The sequence below is a fragment of the Mercenaria mercenaria genome, chromosome 15 (genome assembly GCF_021730395.1).
Source record: "Mercenaria mercenaria strain notata chromosome 15, MADL_Memer_1, whole genome shotgun sequence".
Taxonomy (NCBI): domain Eukaryota; kingdom Metazoa; phylum Mollusca; class Bivalvia; order Venerida; family Veneridae; genus Mercenaria; species Mercenaria mercenaria.
This window is the reverse complement of record NC_069375.1, coordinates 18945539-18968406: the sequence shown is the minus strand read 5'-3', so window position 1 is coordinate 18968406 and position 22868 is coordinate 18945539. Positions and strand designations below refer to the sequence as shown.

General features: G+C 36.9%; 1 protein-coding gene across 1 annotated transcript in view; it reads left to right on the top strand.

The window, feature by feature from the left end:
• LOC128548943 (centrosome-associated protein 350-like) overlaps nt 1-22868 on the top strand; it is a 111133-nt gene that overhangs the window by 20173 nt on the left and 68092 nt on the right. Inside the window, exons 4-5 of the mRNA XM_053524693.1 lie at nt 96-254; nt 19232-19307. Coding sequence (XP_053380668.1) covers nt 96-254; nt 19232-19307 — 235 coding nt within the window. The remainder of the gene's footprint in view (nt 1-95; nt 255-19231; nt 19308-22868) is intronic.

Genomic DNA, 22868 nt, shown 5'->3' with positions numbered 1-22868 from the left:
CTATGTGTGAATGTTGAAACAGTCAAAAAAGCTTTTACGAATCAGTTGTAAGACTACGACACTTTATTTTCTAATTTTAATTGGACTTTTTTCAGTTGCATAGAGCGGAACAACGTTTAGAGGAGGCAGAACGACACAGCCTGCCAACACAGCTGAACCAGACAGGGGAGACAAACATCACAGATTACGGTGGGCTTGGTATGAACAGAGACCGCAATGAGACATTCAGTTTACCAGATGATTACACTGCAGGGGTAAGCTCTATCTACACCAAACCTTTGCATAACATGTTACGGCTAGGAAATTTAAAGAGATGAAATCAAACAGATCTGAAATTATCATATGAATATGGTCTTAGATCACTTGCCCCTCACCGATGTGGGTTCGAGCCTTACTTGGGGTGTTGAATTCTTCATGTGAGGCTGGCTTACGGAAGGTTGGTTGTTCTACCAAGGTGACAGCCCATGATGAAATAAAGCTGGAAAGTCGCCATAACACTAATAATTGTGTTGATGTCAATGAAAAGAAGAAAATGAACAAGGTGTGAAATCTCCCAAAATCTCATCACAACCAGATGAGATCTGGTTTTAATATCAATGTTGACACTTACTTTGACACTTAAAGTGGTAATTTTGCATCAGGCATTTGATGTATTGATCACACTGACACGTGATTTCATGAGAAAATAGTAAGTTTCAGTTCTGTTGCTTAGGTTTTTGTAAGAAAATATGTCTGTTTTGTTATTTTCGCCTACTTTGTTTAGCAACTATACAAATGAAATTCAGCAAGATATATATAAGCAAATGAGCAACTTCTGTTAATTCTATTTATAGAGAAACCATCTGAAATATAGGAAGAACTTTCATCTCTCTGTTCATATCCTTTCTCTTTGAAGTCTTTTTGTTGGTGTTATCTTATTTGTGTGGACTCAATATTATTGAAGAAAATATTTAGCAAAAAAATGTTGGAAGTTTCCTTAGCTTGGTTATGTTGTGACAAAATTTACAAAAGTTTTGAAGTTCTGATGTTTGTATATGAACAACTTGTCTGAGAGTGTATTAGAGATATTTTCTTTTGAAATAGTAATGTATTTAAAGTTTGTTTGCTTATGTATTTAAGTTGGTTTTACTTACATAATTGTATAATGGTCATTTATGTTTATACAGTTCTGACCACTTGATCTTTGTTGGTTAGGATGTATGGCTTCATTGAATTTAAACGATCTGTGTCAATGAATGTTTGTGATCTATGTCAGTGAATGTTTGCCTAGGGTATGTAATATCAGAATGATACATTCACTTGTCAGCTTTCAAATTGATAATGCCTTTAATACTAGTTCCAATCTGCATTTGTACTGCAATCATGATCTGCACTGTTTGCTGTTAGTCAGTAAATTTAAAGTGAACACCCCTTCAAATAAAAAAATGGTATTGCCCAAATTGAATGATGGACCAGTCCATTTTAGAAATTTAGCAGGCTAAAGGTTAACTTTGAATGGACAACTTACACTATTTGTTTCTTGGTCATACAACTCTGCTTGTAGATGGTAAAGTCTAGGGTTTGCAGACTTGTGTCTGCTGTAGCTAATTGGCTGTTTCTGAGTGCAGTCTGTAAAACCGACCAATTCAAGATGTATAGCATTCTGAGATTATGGTCTCTTGACTCAAGTTTTATAATCGGAACCAGTTGCCTGCAAGTGCAAGACTAGAAAGGTTGACACCTTATGTCACCATATGAACAGAACTGTCATATCAGTTCTTCTGAATAAATATTCTTGTAGTAGTTTCAGTGCACAAAAGTTATAAGTTTAATTATAAGTTTTGTTTTGTAAGCAAATTTTTGTTGAATTATTTTGAAGAGATTGTATACATTTTATAGATTATTACCAAAATTTACATAAAACTTACTTTTTAACAGAACCTTCATTTAAGTGTGAAACAGCACCCAGGACTTGACAAATAAAACACTACTGTTAAACACTTTACCTAAAATCATTTTTATTTGTTTTACCTGTAAATGATTCACCAGGCAGTAGGGACTTTTTCTTACAGTTAAACAAAATAATTTAGAAAGTGTTTGGATTGTTTGTCTATCTTTCAGTTGTGCCCAGACATAGCCATTATAGGCAACAATATTATGTATATTTAGATTGTGATCGAGCTGGCACGTAGATAGTTCAATATTAGCTCACAACAATATCCCTGCACCCAGATAAGCCAGTATTGGTTTTCACGGTGGGTGCAGAATTTTTTTTTTAATTATAAACATCACCAGTTTTGATCTATTGCCGAATGTAAAGCTGTATTGATTGATTCAAATTATGTGAAGAGTCGTTGACTTTGTCGATCTCTAGTGGTTCTTGTGCCAAATTTTATATATTAGATAAGAAAAGTTTTGATTTTGAATACTTGTGTGACACCCGCGTCCCGCAATAGATCTGTTTGGAGGGAGATATGACATTGATTGATTTTACTGTATCAAGTCAAGGTGTTAATATTTGTATTAGAAAGTTGAAAATGGAAAGAGGATTATTTTTGCATTAGGTAACAGGTAGGTGATTAAAAGGGTTTGCAATGTTTTGTTTAGCTTTTTTGGTGTTAATTTGTATAATAAGCAGAACATACAGTGTAAAATGTGCGTCAATGCCTATATGATTATGCACTTACATCCTTTGAAGTTCAGTGTAATGAATCTATATTTCAGTTTGACAGTAGCTTGTGAAAGTGGTAATTAATGATTCAGTTTCATTAATGCATTCATGAAATTCAGTAACACATGGTACTTGAAGCTTATCTGTGCATGTTGTACCTTTAATTTGGGATGGATACCCCATGAATTATCTAGATGGAGGTCTCTTGCAAGTAAACTGAATGAGCATTGAAAGGTATGTAGGTACTTCACAACACTGTTTAAATTTTCAGTATTTAATCCAACATAATTGTCAGTGATTTGCATGGTCTGGATTACTTACAAACCTTATATACTGAATTATAATAATGGTGTATACTTAGCAAGGTGCAAGATGAAATTTCAAATGACTTTGTTTTGAAGATACAAGAATATAATCATTTTAGTAAATAATAACTTGAAATAAACATGTGATAAAACCAGAAAAGTAGTACATTATGTTATTTCTAGATATTTGCATTATCAGTAGGCCCTTTATATTGAGAAAAAAATTCAAACAACACCAAATTATAGAACATGGAACAGTATGTAAAACATATATATTACTCTACAAAACAATTGTCAGTTTACTGATACTGGAAAAGGACTTGCATAAAGGGGCCACACTTCTGGGCAGTTCAACACTTTAATTACTCACATTTTTCAAAGAAAGGTTACATATATAATTATCTTTGTATTAATGCCCCAGTGCTGAAACTTTACAAAACTAGGCAGTCTTTCACAAATGGCTTTCATTTTTAAAGGGGGACAACTTTCTTGAGAGTTTACGGGACAGTATGGTAGAACATGTAATGGACAGGTAGATCTAGATTGTTGGTACTAAGATGTTCTGTGTTTAGCAAATATTTCTGTGTTTTGATGATTATATGCTTGTGAATATTAAAGTTTGCATAATTTGTCAAGCAGTTTTCTGAAATTTGGTAACTAATATATTGATAGTGACTGGTACAAGCTTATGGGAGGGATAATCGCCACTTGTAACATGCTGGTTATTCAACGATATAATTTTAATCAGATTCTTTTCTTATTTTAAATGCTGGAAGAATGTAGGTTATACCAAGGTCTGTCTGCAGGAAATAATGGTTAAGATGTAACCATTAAAAACTGCAAATTGATAAACTAAGTTTGATCTGATATTAATTCTCCTAAAATTTGAGCCAAAGTTCAGTCAAACTTATTAATAAAAACTTAGAATGAGACGTGGAACCAAAATTTGTAGTCCTGTTTTGCGCCATATACTGTGTTGGTGCGCCGTAAAACCCAAATATATAAATAAATAGATTTTTTTATGTTGTAGTCATATGTCATTGGGCTCTAGTTATTATAATAATATTTTATCTGTGGGTCTGATGTTAAGCTTCTAATAATTCTTTATTGTAATAATGTTGCCATTCGTATGTTTATATTGTAAAATCATCTTATTTCGTGGGCATGAACTTCCGTGGTTTTGGTCAAAACAGCAATTTCATGAGGATATGAATTCATGGATTTCAACTTTTGAACATAAAATGAATGGGAATTTTACTTGTTTGTTGGGATTAAATTTCGTGGATTGACTCGACCCCGAAATCCATGAAAATTAGTCCCCCACGAATATTAATGAAATCACAGTATATTACAAAAATGCTGCTTATTGCTAAGTAAGACAGTTTTTTTCACTAAAACTTCCTTGACTGGATAATTTTAAAGTCTGTTTAAGCTCTTGTTTAAGAAAGAAACTAGCAAATTCAGGGATATTTTTTTTTTAGGTTGATAGTAATTGATTTACTGCAAAAATCCGGCATTACTTGTCAGACTTTGTCCTGTAGTAGAACATCTTGACCGGTATTATATAGCATAACCTTTAAATAAGAATTTAAAATGGATAACAGATTGTTAGTGCAAAATAATTGTATACTTATACTTTTAGTATAAACACATACTGCCAGTGTGAAAACTGTAGTATAAAAATATAGCGTAACATTGAAGTTAGAGTGCTCTTAAATTCTTTTAAATAATAAGCATGTTATTATTTAGCATTCTTCTCAGGACTTACAAATTTCTCCAGGCAATTACTCAATTATCGTTCAATAATATTGGTTTGTGGCTTTAACCCCGTTCCTTCTAAAGAATTTTGAATTTCTTTAATTCATGAGCTACCAAAATATTGTACAGACACAAGGAACATAATTTAAAAGAAATTCAAATATTCTGAAAAATATTATTCGATATCAGTGTTCCCATTCACGTAAATATGTACGTTTTTCACGCACAGATTTTACATTCCACGTAAAGAAAAAGTCTCTCGAGGGTGAAATCACGCACAGAAAAAAAATTATTGTCTTTAATCAATATTCTGTAATATCGCCGTCGTGTACCTTCACTAATAAAAATATTTATTCAGTTCGGATGCAAGTTGACCGTTTACTTTCATTTTCGATTCATTTTTGTAACCCGGTTAGGTGACGTAATGGACTCTATAATGCGGTATCGGTTATGTACGGAAATTATTCATTTTTGCGGTACACAGTCAACCACGCGATTTTGACCTCACATATGTTTTGTCTGCAACGAAATGGCTGCGCAGGGAAAAATTTTTGACATGTTTATTCTATTATTTTATCACTTTAGTTTCGTCACCCCCACTTTTCATGTTTCACCCCCAGTTTTGTTTGGCTGGAGGTGAAAACACCCCTGGCCAAAAAATGAAGTGGGAACACTGGATATAGGTTGTTTGATGTATGCTATTTTGTTTTGATAAATGAAGTGAAATTTTCAGATTAGGTAATACATTTTATAATGATTATGGAATTATTCTTGGAGTGATATCTTTGTAGAACTACATTAAATAATTACATGAAAATGTGCATTCTAAATCTTGATCTGGAAACTGTAATTAATAGTAAAAGTAAAGATGATTTTACATTAAAGCAGTTTAAAGTTGAGTGTCTTTCTAGATCATATCATCAGTTGATTTGTTTAATAAATCCTCTGCTTAGACATGGCCAGTGTAGGCTGCAAACTGTAATCCTGTAACAAAAAGGGACAGTGAATAAAATCTCTTATTAATCCTATAGAATGGATGAACAACACTTCCAGCAAATACAATTTTCCAGGACAAATGTCATTGCAATCTCATAAAATTTATATATTGTGACCAAATACAAACCTTTAAAAAGGTGAAAACCACTGCTGGTCAGTGACAAGAATGAAGGCAGCTGCAATCCTGTAAGGATGAAGGCTGCTGCATTCCTGTAAGGATGAAGGCTACTGCAATCCTATAAGGATGAAGGCCACTATAAGCCTGTAGCAAGGATGAAGGCCACTGAAATCATGTAACAACGATGAAGGCCACTGCAATCATGTTACAAGCATGAAGGCCACTGCATTCCTGGAGTAAAATTAAGGATGAAGGCCGCTGCAATCCTGTAACAAGGATGAAGGCCACTGCAGTTTTGTAACAAGGATGAAGGCCATTGCAATTTTGTAACAAGGATGAATGCCACTGCAATCCTGTAACAAGGATGAAGGCCATTGCAGTTTTGTAACAAGGATGAAGGCCACTGCAATTTTGAAACAAGGATGAAGGTCACTGCAGTTTTGTAACAAGGATGAAGGCCACTGCAATTTTGTAACAAGGATGAAGGCCACTGCAATACTGTAACAAGGATGAAGGCCACTGCAGTTTTGTAACAAGGATGAAGGCCACTGCAGTTTCATAACAAGGATGAAGGCCACTGCAATCCTGTAACAAGGATGAAGGCCGCTGCCTGCTTAGCTCAGTAGGTAAGAGCGTTGGTCTACGGATCGCGGGGTCGTGAGTTCGATCCTCGGGCGGGGCGTATGTTCTCCGTGACTATTTGATAAACAACATTGTGTCTGAAATCAATAGTCCTCCACCTCTGATTCATTTGGGGAAGTTGGCAGTTACTTGCGGAGAACAGGTTTGTACTGGTACAGAATCCAGGAACACTGGTTAGGTTAACTGCCTGCCGTTACATGACTGAAATACTATTGAAAAACGGCGGTAACCCAAAACAAACAAACGAAGGCCGCTGCAATCCTGTAGGAAGTATGGAGGCCACTGCAATCCTGTAACAAGGATGATGGCCACTACAATTCTATAAGGATGATGGCCACTGAAATATGTTACAAGGATGAAGGCCACTGCAATCATGTTACAAGGAGAAGGCCACTGCAGTCCTGTAGCAAGGATGAAGGCAACTGCAGTTCTATAATGAGGATGAAGGCCGCTGAAATCCTGTAGCAAGGATGATGACAACTGCAATCATGTTACAAGGATGAAGGCCACTAGAGTCCTGGAGGAAAGATAAAGACAACTGCAATCCTGTAGCAAGGATGATGGCTACTGCAATCTTGTAACAAGGATGAAGGCAACTGTAATTTTATAGCAGGGACGAAGGTCACTGCAATCTTGTAACAAGGATGAAGGCCACTGCAATCCTGGAGCAAGGATAAGGGCCATTGTAATCCTGTAGCATAGATGAAAGCAGCTGTAATCCTGTGGCAAGGATGAAGGCCACTGTAATCCTGTAGCATAGATGAAGGCCATTGTAATCCTGCAGCATGGATGAAGGCCACTGTAATCCTGTAGCATGAATGAAGGCCACTGTAATTCTGTAGGAAGTATGAAGGCCACTGCACTCTTTTAACAAGGATAAAGGCCACTGTAATCCTGTAGCAAGGATAAAGGCCACTACAATCATGTAGCAAGGATGAAGGGCACTGCAATCATGTAGCATGGATTAAGGTCACTGTAATCCTGTTGGAAGTATGAAGGCCACTGCACCCTTGTTGCAGGGATTAAGGCCACTGCAATCCTGTAGCAAGGATGAAGGCCACTGCAATCCTGCAGCAAGGATGAAGGCCATTGTAATCCTGTAGAAGGTATGATGGCCACTGCAATCCTGTAACAAGGATTAAGGCCACTGCAATCCTGTAGCAAGGATGATGGCCACTGCAAAACATGTTACAAGGATGAAGGCCGCTACAATCCTGGAGGAAGGATGAAGACTACTGCAATCCTGTAGCAAGGATGATGGCCACTGCAATCTTGTAATAAGGATGAAGGCCACTGTAATCCTATAGCAAGGATGAAGACCACTGCAATCCTGTAGGACGTATGAAGGCCACTGAAATCCTGTAGCAAGGATGATGGCCAATGTAAATCCTGTAACAAGGATGATGGCCACTATAATCTTGTAACAAGGATGAAGGCCTCTGCAATCCTGTAGCATGGATGAAGACTACTGCAAGCCTGTGAGGATATGAAGGTCCTTTCAATCATGTAAGGATGAAGGCCATTGCAATCCCTGTATCTAGAGTGACAGCGAATACAATCCTTTTACAAGGACGAAGTTAACTGCAATCTTTTAACAAAAACAGGATGAAGGCAACTACATTTTAGTAACAAGGATAAAGACCAGTGCACTTCAGTAACAAGGGTGAAGGCATCTGCAATCCTGAAGCAGTGATGACAACAATTGCAATCTTGCAGTCCTAAAAATGAAGGCAGTTGCAGTCCTGTGATAAAGGTTAAGGCAACTGCGGTCTTGTAGCAAGGGTAACAGCAATTGTAGTCTTTGACAAGGGCAATTACAACTGCAGTTACATGACAAACTCTTGCCAGAGTTTGTCCATAGGCTCAAAGTGTACTTCAGCCATTTAATGCAACTGAACTGTCGTACCAGCATAAAAGATCTTTTATGACTGAAATTTACTGTATTGATGAATTTTAGTTTTTACCTCCACCACATTCATTGTCTTTTTAGTATGCATAACCTAAGATATAAACTTATCAAATATTTATGTTACCCTGACATGATGAGACACTAGAGTTATGAAATCTTTCCATGCGGATGATTCCATGTTGAGGTATTAATGGTTCCATTGAGCAGTCACTTGAAAGTAGTCCTGCAATCCATCTAATAGGTGATTATACGCCCGTTTGAAAAACGGGACGTATTATGGGAACGCCCCTGGCGGGTGGGCGGGCGGCGTCCACAGACCTTGTCCGGAGCATATCTTCTACATGCATGAAGGGATTTTGATGAAACTTGGCACAGTTGTTCACCATCATGAGACGGAGTGTCATGCGCAAGAACCAGGTCCCTAGGTCTAAGGTCAAGGTCACACTTGGAGGTCAAAGGTCAAATTCAAGAATGACTTTGTCCGGAGCATATCTTCTTCATGCATAGAGGGATTTTGATGAAAGTTGGCACAATTGTTCATCATCATGAGAAGGAGTGTCATGCGCAAGAACCAGGTCCCTAGGTCTAAGGTCAAGGTCACACTTAGAGGTCAAAGGATACAAGAATGAAAACTTTGTCCGGAGCATTTCTTCTTCATGCATAGAGGGATTTTGATATAACTTGGCACAAATGTTCACCACCATGAGGCGGAGTGTCATGCGCAAGAACCAGGTCTCTAGGTCTAAGGTCAAGGTCACACTTAGAGGTCAAAGGATACAAGAATGAAAACCTTGTCCGGAGCATTTCTTCTTCATGCATAGAGGGATTTTGATATAACTTGGCACAAATGTTCACCACCACAAGACGTAGTGTCATGCGCAAGAACCAGGTCCCTAGGTCTAAGGCCAAGGTCACACTTAGAGGCCAAAGGTCAGATACAAGAATGACTTTGTCCGAAGCATTTCTTCTTCATGCATGGAGGGATTTTGATGTAACTTGACACAATTATACACCATCATGAGACGAAGTGTCATGCGCAGTTCCCTTCTTTAGAATTACTTCCCTTTGTTGTTACTATAAATAGCTTATATTGTAACTTTTTTATTACTAGTCGTAGGGAAAAATCGAGACCACTTTTCTGTAGTACAACATGCATGCTACATCCAATTTTGAGGTGTATTTTGACCAGTCTCTACCTGGTAAAGATTTTTGTGTGGACTTACAATTTTTTTTTTGATTTTTTTTTTTTTTTAAGATTAACTTCCCTTAGTTGTTACTATAAATAACTTATATTGTAACTTTTTTATAATTGACCGTAGGGAAAAACCAAGACCACTTTTCTGTGGTACAACATAGATGTTACTTTCCAATTTTAGGTGTATTTTAAGGTATCTCTACCTGGTAAGGAGTTTTTTTGTGGACTTAGAAAAACAAAACACTTAGTTATTACTAAACAACCACAAAATTAAAATTCCATTTGCAAATACAGGTGCTAGAGTAAAGAAATTTGCTGTGACGGGCGTATATTGTGACATTCTTGCACTCTTGTTTTGTAATGTCTTTGATTTAAATAAACATTGGGCATTTTGCAAACTTCTAGCATGCTTTCAACATGGACTAAATTGGCCATTTTTATTCCCCGAAGGTGGGCATATAAAAATCCCACTGTCTGTCTGTCCGTGCATGCGTCTGTGCGTCTGGTAAATTCTTGTCCGGGCTGTAACTCTTCCATCAATGAAGGGATTTTGAAATAACTTGGCATAAATGTTCACCATAATGAGATGAAGTGTCATGCGCAAGACCCAGACCCCTAGCTCCAAGGTCATGGTCACACTTAGAGGTCAAAGGTTAACATGGTCTGTTTCGTGTCCAGTCCATAACTCTGCAATCCATGAAGAGATTTTGAAAGAACTTGGCATAAATGTTTACCATAATGAGACGACGTGTCATGCGCAAGACCCAGACCCCTGGCTCCAAGGTCAAGGTCACACTTATGAGTCAAAGGTTAACAGGGTATGATTGCTTCGTGTCCGGTCCATTAAACTCTGCCATTCATTAAGGGATTTAGAAAGTACTTGGCATAAATGTTCACCATAATGAGATGAAGTGTCATGAGCAAGACCCAGACCCCTAGCTCCAAGGTCAAGGTCACACTTGGAGGTCAAATGTTAAGAAGTCTTTTTCTCGTCCGGTCCATAACTCTGCCATTGATGAAGGGGTTTTGAAATTACTTGGCATAAATGCTCCCTATAATGAGATGAGGTGTCATGTGCAAGACCCAGACCCCTAGCTCCAAGGTCAAGGTCACACTTTGATGTCAAAGGTGTTTCTTGTCTGGTCCGTAACTCTGCCATTTTATAATCAAGGGATTTAAAAATAATTTGACACAAATGTGAACCATATTGAGAAGATGTGTCACACTTACGACCGAGGCCTCTTAGGTCACGGTCACAAAATGATATGTGATTTTTTGCGAATACAACTGTGGCATTCTTGGGCCTACTTCGGGGGCATTTGTCACCAATAGTGACAGCTCTTGTTTCAGCTCTACAACTTACAGTAGTTAAGGCACTTTGTAAAATGTTTAACTTTGCTGGACACTTAGCAAAATTATGTTTAAAATTTGGCACTTTGCAAGACTTCCAACTTAAAATGAAGTTTGGCAGCTGGTCTCCAATGTAGCTGTTCCATATATTATGAAGTTGATCATATGTCCATTGTTGCATCAATTACATCAGTTCCATAAACTTGTTTCCTGCTTTTTGTATTAAAATTGCTGATGTGCACATTTTAATCCGGGTGAATAGAAATTACCTAAACATGGAAATGAACAGTAGGTTTCCTGTGAAACGAGGAATTAATCTGAAACGTGATGCAGCATTATAAAGGCATGCCATTGATCATAACTGTGACAGTGTGAGAACGGGATGCTGTGATAATTGGTCTAAAGCCGAAGGTATCGCAATCAATTTATCAACTTATATCAATAATCACCAGCAAAATGATACAAAAATACATTTGTTACGCCAAGTCTGAAATTTTGATATTGATCTTTTATTGGTATGATCAGGTTTCCGAGTTAATTGATTGAAAAATAGCAAGAGGTAAAACAATAAAATTTAGAGTTCTTTTGTTATTACCTTACAACAGATGATAATAAAAGACATTTTTTGCATGGGATACTGTTTTGAAGATCATTTTTCGTCTGGTGAAAATTGATCTTAAGGGTTTATATTCTAGCATTGCAGTGGGATTCTCATTGTTTAAGTGAAACTCATGCTAGATCCATTGTTGTAAGTTGACAAAAGCTTAAAGTTAATGTGTTATGGCTGTAGTTTTCAATGTGATGCCAGATTTAAATACCATTCGTTTGGAGGTCAGTCTCAAAACTCTAGTTTCTGATTGGTTGTTTCTGGATTAATCTTAAAACTCTAGCCTCTGATTGGTTGTTTCTGGACCAATCTCAAAACTCTAGCCTCTGATTGGTTGTTTCTTGACCAATCTCAAAACTCGATAGCTTCTGATTGGTTGTTTCTGCACTTTGTTTTAAACTGACCAATGGCAAGGTTGCGTTCTGAGACAGAACTTAAAACTCATTCTTAGATTTTTAAGTCCCCACAACAGGATACAGTTGTAGAATGCTGGTACCCATGATGCCAGGATACAGTTGTAGAAGGCTGGTACCCATGATGCCAGGATACAGTTGTAGAAGGCTGGTACCCATGACAGGATACAATTGTAGAAGGCTGGTACCCATGACAGGATACAGTGTAGAATGCTGGTATCCATGGCAGGATACAGTTGTAGAATGCTGGTACCCATGACAGTATACAGTTATAAAATGCTGGTACCTGTGCGAGGATACAGTTGTAGAATGCTGGTACCCATGGCAGGATACAGTTGTAGAATGCTGGTACCCATGACAGTATACAGTTATAAAATGCTGGTACCTGTGCGAGGATACAGTTGTAGAATGCTGGTACCCATGACAGGATACAGTGTAGAATGCTGGTATCCATGGCAGGATACAGTTGTAGAATGCTGGTATCCATGGCAGGATACAGTTGTAGAATGCTGGTATCCATGGCAGGATACAGTTGTAGAATGCTGGTATCCATGGCAGGATACAGTGTAGAATGCTGGTATCCATGGCAGGATACAGTTGTAGAATGCTGGTATCCATGGCAGGATACAGTTGTAGAATGCTGGTACCCATGACAGGATACAGTGTAGAATGCTGGTATCCATGGCAGGATACAGTTGTAGAATGCTGGTATCCATGGCAGGATACAGTTGTAGAATGCTGGTACCCATGACAGTATACAGTTATAAAATGCTGGTACCTGTGCAAGGATACAATTGTAGAAGGCTGGTACCCATGACAGGATTCAGTGTAGAATGCTGGTATCCATGGCAGGATACAGTTGTAGAATGCTGGTACCCATGACAGTATACAGTTATAAAATGCTGGTACCTGTGCGAGGATACAGTGTAGAATGCTGGTAACCATGGCAGGATACAGTTGTAGAATGCTGGTACCCATGACAGTATACAGTTATAAAATGCTGGTACCTGTGCGAGGATACAGTTGTAGAATGCTGGTACCCATGCCAGAACACAGTTGTAGAATGCCGGTACTCATGCCAGAATACAGTTGTAGAAGACTGATACAATTGACAGGATTCAGTCATAGAATTATGGTCTCCACAACAGGAATACAATTGCAGAATGCTGGCCCCACAACAGGATAGAGTTGTAGAATGCTGGTTTCATGACAGGATACAGTTGCAGTATGCGCACCATGTACCCATGACACTAGGGAGGATACATTTACCCATAACAGGATACAGTTGTAGAATGCTGGTACCCACGACAGGATACAGTTGTAGAATGCTGGTTTCATGACAGGATACAGTTGCAGTATGCGCACCATGTACCCATGACACTAGGGAGGATACATTTACCCATAACAGGATACAATTGTAGAATGCTGGTACCCACGACAGGATACAGTTGTAGAATGCTGGTTCCCACGACAGGATACAACTTTAGAATGCTGGTACATGCTGCATCTGTGTAGATATTTCAACAGGATTTTATAATTGGAAGGCTGATGATTCTGGCTACCATCAGATGCCTGCTCAATTGGCTTATACCTGAAATAATGCACAAAGGGGCACATGGGGTCTTCCTCCACCACCAAAAGCTTGAAAGTCACCACATGACTTGTAATTGTGTCAGTGTGACATTAATTGAAACAGCAAGACTTGCTGTCTGATCCACCAAATCTGTAACAGAATTATGTCTCACACACCACTGCAGCAGGAGACATATTGATTAAATACTCCTGTCTGTCTGTCTGTGTGTCTGTTACAAATCTTGTCATTGCTCTAAGTCAAACATTTCTCATCTGATCTTTGCCAGACTTGAACAAAATGTGTTTGCCAATAAGTCCTGGGCCAAGTTCGATAACTAGCCAAATCGTCCCAGGCACTTCTGAATTATGGCCCCTGAATTATCGAAAATACTGATGCCAGTGATACAGTTCTTGGTGCATGGTTGACTCAGATACATAATGGAGAAGAAATGCCAATCTAAATGATTAGGAAGTTGTGGGAGACATGTGTTTTTCTCAAAAGCAGCTCTAGTATTTTCTTTAATTTATACTTTTTTTAGTTTGCAAGAAAACATCGTTTTAAAAGTCTTTAGAGGTGGATATTTTTTAATTCTTTTGAATTATTTTCAAAAAAACAAAATGTGTTTTTCCATGTGTATAAATTCTGGCCCATTTCACAGTTTAAAAAGAAATTCAAACCCTTATATATGGATATATTACTTTTACAAGAAGTTTTATTACAGTCCATCATAAAAAAAAAATGAAAAATAAGATGAAAAGTTTACATATATTTGGTGTCTTATTGACATAGAAACAGCTAAATTTACAACTGAAAGTACCCTAAAAAACCAAAAGTTCAAAAAATTCAAAAATTTCTATTACCATTCTTGGAGTTGTTTTTAGAATGATGTATAACATGAATAGTAATATCTATACCTTATCATGCTGGACAGGATTGTGTCTACCTTTGCGACCAGTGCAGATCATGATCAGCCTGCACATCCATGCAGTTTGATCAAGATCTGCACTGTGCGCTGTTCAGTCAGTATCTTTTTGGTTAGAACCCCTTTTTAACAGTTAATAGTACTGTCAAAATTGAAAGATGGACAAGTTTATTATAGAAATTTAGTAGGGTAAGGGTTAGAGAGAATTAAACCTTATCATGCTGGACACAATTGAGTCTGCTTTTGCGACCAGTGTAGATCATGATAAGCCTGCACATCCATGCAGTTGGTGATCATCAGGTCTGCACTGTTCGCTATTCGGTCAGTAAATTTTCAGTAAACACCCTTTCAAATGATAAATGGTACTGCCCAAATTGGAAGATGGACCAGTCCATTTTAGAAATTTAGTATAATATGGGTTAAAGAGAAAAAAAATGTCAAGGTAAAGGTTAGACTAGCCACTAGACTGATAATAATATATTTCTACATTTTTTCCTTTTTTTGACGAATTTAATTTTATAGAGACAAAAGCCCGTCTTTTTTAGAGATTTTCACAGAGGAATGATGTTGAAATTCTGATATTGGACATAGAATATAGACTGGCTCAGTTCACTACATTTAATCATAAAAATGTAAAAAAAAGATATATCATAGTCTAGGAACTAGTGTAGGTAAAGGTGAATCAAACTGTAAGTGGCATTTTTAGCTAAATGACTGAAATGAAACTTGATATATTCTTCTATTTAGTAACAAGCAGACTTGTCAGAAGTTTCAATTACTGCTCATTATATTTCGATAGGTAGTTAAGAAATCACAATTTGTTAGATTGATATATTATTATCAGTGCAAATATAAAATTAAATGTGAAAACATGGCTGTGAAGTAATTGGCTATAATTATAATTTAAAAAAAAAAGAAAAACAGCAGCATTTTATGCAATGACAATAATTATTTTGTGTGTAGGTGTGTTACTTGAACATTTTTTTAAAAATGATTTCCCCAATATTGGTATGTAAATTCCTTCAGTTAAAAAGGCAAAATCATTATCAGCAAATAGAAAATAACACATTTAAATGATGTATGATTGATTTTCACAAAACTTTCGTCTCTGATTGGTATAGATTTTTATGAACCTGTCTTAACTTTGAATATGGTTATTCATTTACAGATCTCTCTTGACTAAGAAATAAAATATAATATCATACCCACTCATTGAGTCCTATGGTAGATTTAAACCAAACAATGTCTCAACAGCCTCAGTGGCTGAGTGGTTAAGGTCGCTGACTTCAGATCACTTGCCCATCACCAATGTTGGTTCAAGCCTCACTCTGGGCCATTGAATTCTTCATGTGAGGAAGCCATCCAGGTGGCATACGGAAAGTCTGTGGTTCTTCCTTCACCACCAAAGCTGGAAAGTCACCATATGCCATGGCCTATTATGTTGGTGTGACTTTAAACCAAACAATAAAAGCATAAAAACAAAAACTTGATAAAAGCTGAATTTATATAAAATGCATCAAGACTGTACTGTTAAAGAGCACCTAAGAATTTCAGGATCAGTATGTTTCAGGAATCAATATATATGATATTATGGTTTATATTTATCTGTATTTTATTTACTCGCACCTGTATCATTGAATATTGATCATTGGTGATGTGCTATCAGTTATTTTGTCAAACAAGGATTTGTTACTTGTGTGAAGTCAAGTTATTTCGTCTTAGGACATTCTTTCCTCTAGGTTTGGTCGCCAGGGGATGAGTCAAGCTAAGCTTTCACTGAGGTAGATGTTTTCATATATTTTTAAAGTCTATGAATAATTAGCTAATAATTATGGTACTTGATTGTGTTGAAACTTCATGAGATAGAAGTCAGTTTAGTTAAAAGTAAATTCAAATTCTGATTTCAAATGTCTCGATATACGTAAAGTTGTCATCATCATTAAATTTTGTTTTGCCATTGTTTCTTGAAACCATTAGATTAGAATGTTTTTCCAAGGTGTGCAGGTTATCCTCAATAACTGCTGGTGCTTTTGCCTGCTGTAGCAAGCTGTGTTTTACTGAAGTTTAATCTGAGATTAAAGAACGGAAATTATATCCAAAAATTAAGCTCAACTTGTATAGCAGTCTCTAGATGTTTTTATTATGCCCCGGCATCTACTGATGCAGGAGGCATATAGTGATTGTTCTGTCAGTTCGTCCATCCGTCTGTTTGTCCGTCCGTACGAGGTTAACCAAATGGGACAGTTTCGTCTAGCATCAATACCCCTTACTAGAATGACTTGATACCAACGCAGATGTAACCTGTGATCATTCCTCATCTTCAGACATCACCTGACCTCAGTTTGACCTTGAACTTTACTTTGTTTTGGACTTAGGTTGCGTTGTATCAACAAGGATGCCACCGGGGGCATCAAGCGTTTTTTTAACGCAGCTTCTTCTTTTTTACCTGCTGTAAAGACCACCATATCACTGCGCAGGTAATGTGTGAAGTCTTGTCATATATATAATTAGCTTTATATGCTTGTATCTTTTGACCTGAAGTCTCATTTTGTTAAAATAAGGAGTATACCATGTTCAAATTCCTCTCACACACAGCTTGTGGGTTGGGAGTTAGAGGCATTTACTTCTTTTAAATTAGTGTTTTTAACAGATATCTCTGGTTTGGGTGCAATTATTCCGATGCTAACTCTTGACTGGACCTATACAATGACTTTATTTTGGCCAATATAGATTGTAAAGTGCCAAATGATCGTGGCGAAACCATGGCAGCTGTATACAAGCGTTTGTTGGTCGATCTAAAGTTGTTTCATCACAAACGCAGATCAATCCAGTTGTCTTGACTTTTACTCAGGGGTTTGATTTATATATAAATAGCTGTCATTTTGAACATAAAAGGCTTGATTTTGTCAGTTTAAACTGAAATATATCTCATGTTGAACAAAAAGGACCCTTTAGCTGATATCCTAGGAGTCTGTATGTACACTTTTGCTAATTTCAAGAGTCAAAATCAGTACTCCTCGGTCATCAGTGGAACCCCTGCATACAGTTTTTTGTTTTTTTTAAAATAAAAAATATAATTTGCGCCCCACCCCTTTTCAAACAAAATTTGGATGATAATCTAGGAATTAATTTATTATGGTCTAATGTGGTCATAATGCTGTAGAAAGGATTAAGAGTTCCACAGCAACGTATCAACTTCCATTAGATAATTGACAATATTCCAACATTTCAGGAGCTCCATCTTCATTGGATATTTTATATTCTTGGTCAAGATTCACAATTTTCCTGCTAGACAGCAAGTTCTTCTCACCTGGAGCCAAATCAACTTGTATTTAAAAGCCAGCAAGTGGATTTGTGGAGCCATGCCTATTTTATCACAGAAATTGATTAGTTTACCATAGAATTATATTCCTTTTTTGCAATGTCATTTAAGATTTTTTTATGTGTGTAGAAAGTTCTCCAAAGTTTGAAGAAGATTAAATAGAAACAAACAAAAAATGTGAAAATTGTAGGCTTTGGTCTCAGTTGCATTAAATGATTTGTTAAGTACCACAACCTTAGGGAGTTTTCATGATATTTTTGCCAGGTATAATGATTTGGAAATCTGAAGAAATATGTTTGATGATCAGTTTGACAGATTGAAACCTACTGCAATCAAAGCTGTTTTCATATATTATATAATAGATCCTCATGTATTGTTTTTATAAATGAAGCAGTTTTGAATATTAAAACTGCTAAGCAGTTCTGAAGCAGAAAAGATTTTTAACTCTTAGCCTGCTGCAGGCGAATTTAACAGCCTTTGCAAACAGCTTGGAACCAGATCAGACGCCGATTAAATCGGCGTCTGATCAGGTTCCAAGCTGTTTGCTACTCTGACAATATTTCTTCCAATTTTGGAGCAATATGAACTTTACTATTTTAGCAGATGACATTTCCGAGTGTATATCAAAATCCCCTTGATCAAAATCCCCTCCACTGAAAAATGACTCGGTGTTACAAAATCCCCTTCACACATTTGCCAGGGGTATCATAATCCCCTCTGTGATTAACATTATAGATATATAGATAACTGTGCTCCAAATTAATATTATGTTTGCTAAAGGCATTGTATTTACGTGCTTTATGCAATAGACTTTTAAGTTGTATATAGTTGTATTTGAACTTGATGAAATAAGTAAAAATCACAGAGGGGATTATGATACCCCCTGCAAAAGTATGAAGGGGATTTTGTAACTCCCTGTCATTTTTCAGTGTAGGGGATTTTGATCAAGGGGATTTTGATTGTCTCCCGACATTTCCAGCAGACGACATTTCCAGCAGACGACAATTTATCTAGCATGCTAAGGGTTAAGCCTATTTTTTGACCATGTTTCTGCCATCTTGACCATATTTCTTTGACTGCTCCAGCACACACTCAGATAAGTCAATGGAGTGAAAAATAATAGTGTTCTGGAATGTTTAGGACATGTGTGGACTATTTTAAATAATGGAGCAGATAGATCAGTCAAGTAATAAATATTAATGACAGTGGAAAGCAGGTCTTGGTTCCTATATATAATCAGCTACAGCTAATCTCAAGAGTGTTGAGTACTAGAACAGTTCAGTGCCTGTGACAACAATTAGTAGATAGCTCTAGAATTTTCAAAACAGTGTTCCAGGAGTTCAAAAGAATGTGGTCCTTGAGATGTTTCTTAAGTGTGTAGCTGCTAGGGTATTTTATAGATGGATTTTAGGTTTATACTGCGCATCAGTGTATTTTACAGCTTTTTCAGCTCTTTGTTATTATTTTTCAGGTTGTTGTAGATAACTATGGGAGGTCAGCATACCTAAAGTCCAAAACACAGGCTGCCAGAAAAGTCAGTAGATTAGGTAAGACATTTCACTATAATATATTTACTCTTTCCAAAAATAGCTCAGAATTTTTGCTAACCATTATATTTACAATTATAGTTAGTTCCAGTGTCCGGATAGTTGTGTTATCTCTCAGAGGATGTAGTTCTTTTTATGCCCTTGATTGTGGGCATATTAAAATCGCACTGTCTGTCAGTCAGTCTGTCTGTCCGTGCATCCGTGTAAATCTTTTTCTGGGCTGTTACTCTGCCATCCATGAAGTGATTTTGAAGTAACTTGGCATAAATGTTCACCATAATGAGACAACATGTCATGTGCAAGACCCAGACCCCTAGCTCCAAGATCAAGGTCACACTTAGAGGTCAAATGTTAAGAAGGTCTGTTTTGTGTCTGGTCCATAACTCTGCAATCTAAATAACAGGGCTTAATGTTTACCATAATGAGACAATGTGTCCTGCGCAAGACCCAGGCCCCTAGCTCTAAGGTCAAGGTCAAGGTCACACTTAGAGGTTAAATGTTAAGAAGGTCTGTTTTGTGTCAGGTCCATAACTCTACATCCATGAAGGGATTTTTAAATAACAGGGCATAAATGTTTACCATAATGAGACAATGTGTCCTGCGCAAGACCCAGGCCCCTAGCTCTAAGGTCAAGGTCACACTTAGAGGTTAAATGTTAAGAAGGTCTGTTTTGTGTCAGGTCCATAACTCTACATCCATGAAGGGATTTTTAAATAACAGGGCATAATTGTTTACCATAATGAGACAATGTGTCCTGCGCAAGACCCAGGCCCCTAGCTCTAAGGTCAAGGTCACACTTAGAGGTTAATTGTTAAGAAGGTCTGTTTTGTGTCTGGTCCATAACTCTACCATCCATGAAGGGATTTTTAAATAGGGCATAAATGTTTACCATGATGAGATGATGTGTCATTGCATGACCCAGGCCCCTAGCTCTAAGGTCAAGGTTACATGTAGAGGTTAAAAGTTAAGATAGTCTGTTTCTTCTCTGGTCCATAACTCTGCCGTTCATCAAAGGATTTTGAAATATTTTTGCATAAATGTTCCCCATAATGAGACGACATGTCATGCTCAAGACCCTGGGCCCTAGCTCTAAGGTTAACTGGTCACACATAGAAGTCAAAGGTTAACATGGTCTGTTCCCTTTCCAGTCCATGTCTCTGCCATCAATGAAGGAATTTTAAAATTACTTGGCATACATGTTCCCTATTATGAGATGATGTGTCAAGCCCATGACCCAGACCCCTAGCTCTAACGTCAAGGTCATGCTTAGAAGTCAGAGGTTAGCATGGTCTGTTTCTTTTCTGGTCCAATTATTAAGGGATTTGAGAATAAATTTGACACAAATGTTAACCATATTGAGAAGATGTCAGATGTGTTGCACTTATGACCCAGATCTGTCAGTTCAAGATCAAAGTCACAAAATGATTCATACCTAATATATACTGGCATATTTTGCGCATACAACTGTAGCATTCTTGGGCATGCTTTGGGGGCATTTGTCACTACTAGTGACAGCTCTTGTTAGTATATATTACTATATCTTGTGTATCACAAAAAACTTGCTTAATAATTTTTGTTTGAAAATTGCTCTTTTAAGTTTTTCAAGTTCTCTTTGCTTACCAGAAGCTTAAGTTGCCTCTTCGGCTTGCACCTCACCACTATCTGTTCAAAACCTTGCTTGGGGTGTACATTTTTTTCATGCAGGATTTATTTTACTTCTGAAGCAGGGCCACTGTGCAGGCCCCTTCTCCCCAGAAAATTGCTTAAACTTGTGAAGTTTTCCCTGAAAATTGACTTTATCAAGTCTTTTTCCACTTGATTTTCTTCCTTGTGAGAAAAAAAAAAGAAGCATGCCATGCAAGAAAGCCATCTGGATGGTTTTAAGAAAGGTTGATTGTTCTACCCAGGTTCCAACTTACAAGTGCCTGAAATAACATTTACACTGCTAAAGTTCTAAAATGGATTGGTCTATCATTCAGTTTGGGCAGTACCACTTATTATTCAAAGGGATGTTCACTGAAAATTTACTGACTGAATAGTGAACACTGCAGACCATGATTGATCTGGTCTGCGCTGGTCGCAAAGGCAAAACTATGCGCTTGCCACCAGCAGGCTAAGGGATAATGTTAGGACCTGTACCTCATGTCTTACTGCACCATGGATGTTGGAAGGCCACAATATGACCCAAGTATCATTATTTTTTTGTGGTGTGAAACTAATGCAGAAAAGTTTAAACATTATTAAAATTTAGTTAAGATCAAGTGTAGAAAAAGTTCTGACAACTAAGGTTATATATAACTATACTCTGTATGCTTCCTGGATGTAAGGCTAACTTGTACTTATGCCGTACTTAGAAAGTGCGGGGACTTTGGTCAGATTTTGCTCTTGGCACAATCATCAGATGCTCGACACCATATTTTACTTCTATACAGTTTATTTCATAATTGTTTTCTAAATGATGTACTGAAATAGTTTCTAACTTTTCATGAAAAACTTTTTTATGAATTATTTTTAGTTTGCATGTTGCAATAGTTATGAGAAATACAGCTTGGAACTTAAACCAGTTTGTTTACACATATTTCTTTACTGCCAATTTAGAATGTAAAAAAGTTATCAGATCTTTACAAAAACAGGACAGTGAAAATCCCTCAGTATCTGTGAAAAACCGATCTGCGTTTTACTGAGTATAAAAGAAATTTAAAGAAAGGTGAAAGTTCTGTAATTTACAAGACACCAGTATATCCCTTTCATACAAAAACCTGTGCATGGCAAGTCAAAGGACACCGATCAGGTTTTGATAAATTCCTATCTTCAAGATTAAATTCACATTTGGAGGTATTGCGTTTTATTGAAAAAAAGATTAATTTCAATTTTAGTGTTGTGAATAAAAGTATCGACACAAAGATCAAGATATGATAGACTTTTAGGCATGTCATACAGTAAAAATTAAAGGGATCAGTAGAAATTATGCAATTTTCAGTTCGGAAGTTTAATTATATTCTTGGACCTGAAATGAATGTGCTGCCTGGTCCATTAATTTAACTCAGTACTGTAGTAAAACACAAAACTATAAATCAGTAAGTGAGGAGTTAGATCCCTGGGCAAAGTAAAAGGTCCCACTTCAAGCGAAGCATGTACATATATTAAGAATATCTTCGATTCATAATTATGGGGGATTTGACCTGCAGTCACCTTATATATAGAGAACAAGTTAGTACTGGTACAGAAGTAAAGGGCACTGGTATTAAAATACTGAGGGAAAATATCTATCAAAGGAATTAAAAGAATCTTCATATAATATTAATGTAAAACTTTATTGAAACAGTGCTGTGTTACAAATGTGTGTCACTTTCCTCAATTCATAGTCAAACCAAGAAATTACGCTTTAAAACTTAATTTATTTATGTGTGTTTACAAATGTGCACTAAATGGACTCAAGCATCCCTGTATTTAACTAATTCACTGCTTATATCAATGTAGAAACTTGATAGTTCAAACTCGTTTATCTCAAAATTTGGGCTTCTCGGAGACATTTTTCAAGAATCGTCCAGGAAACAAGGT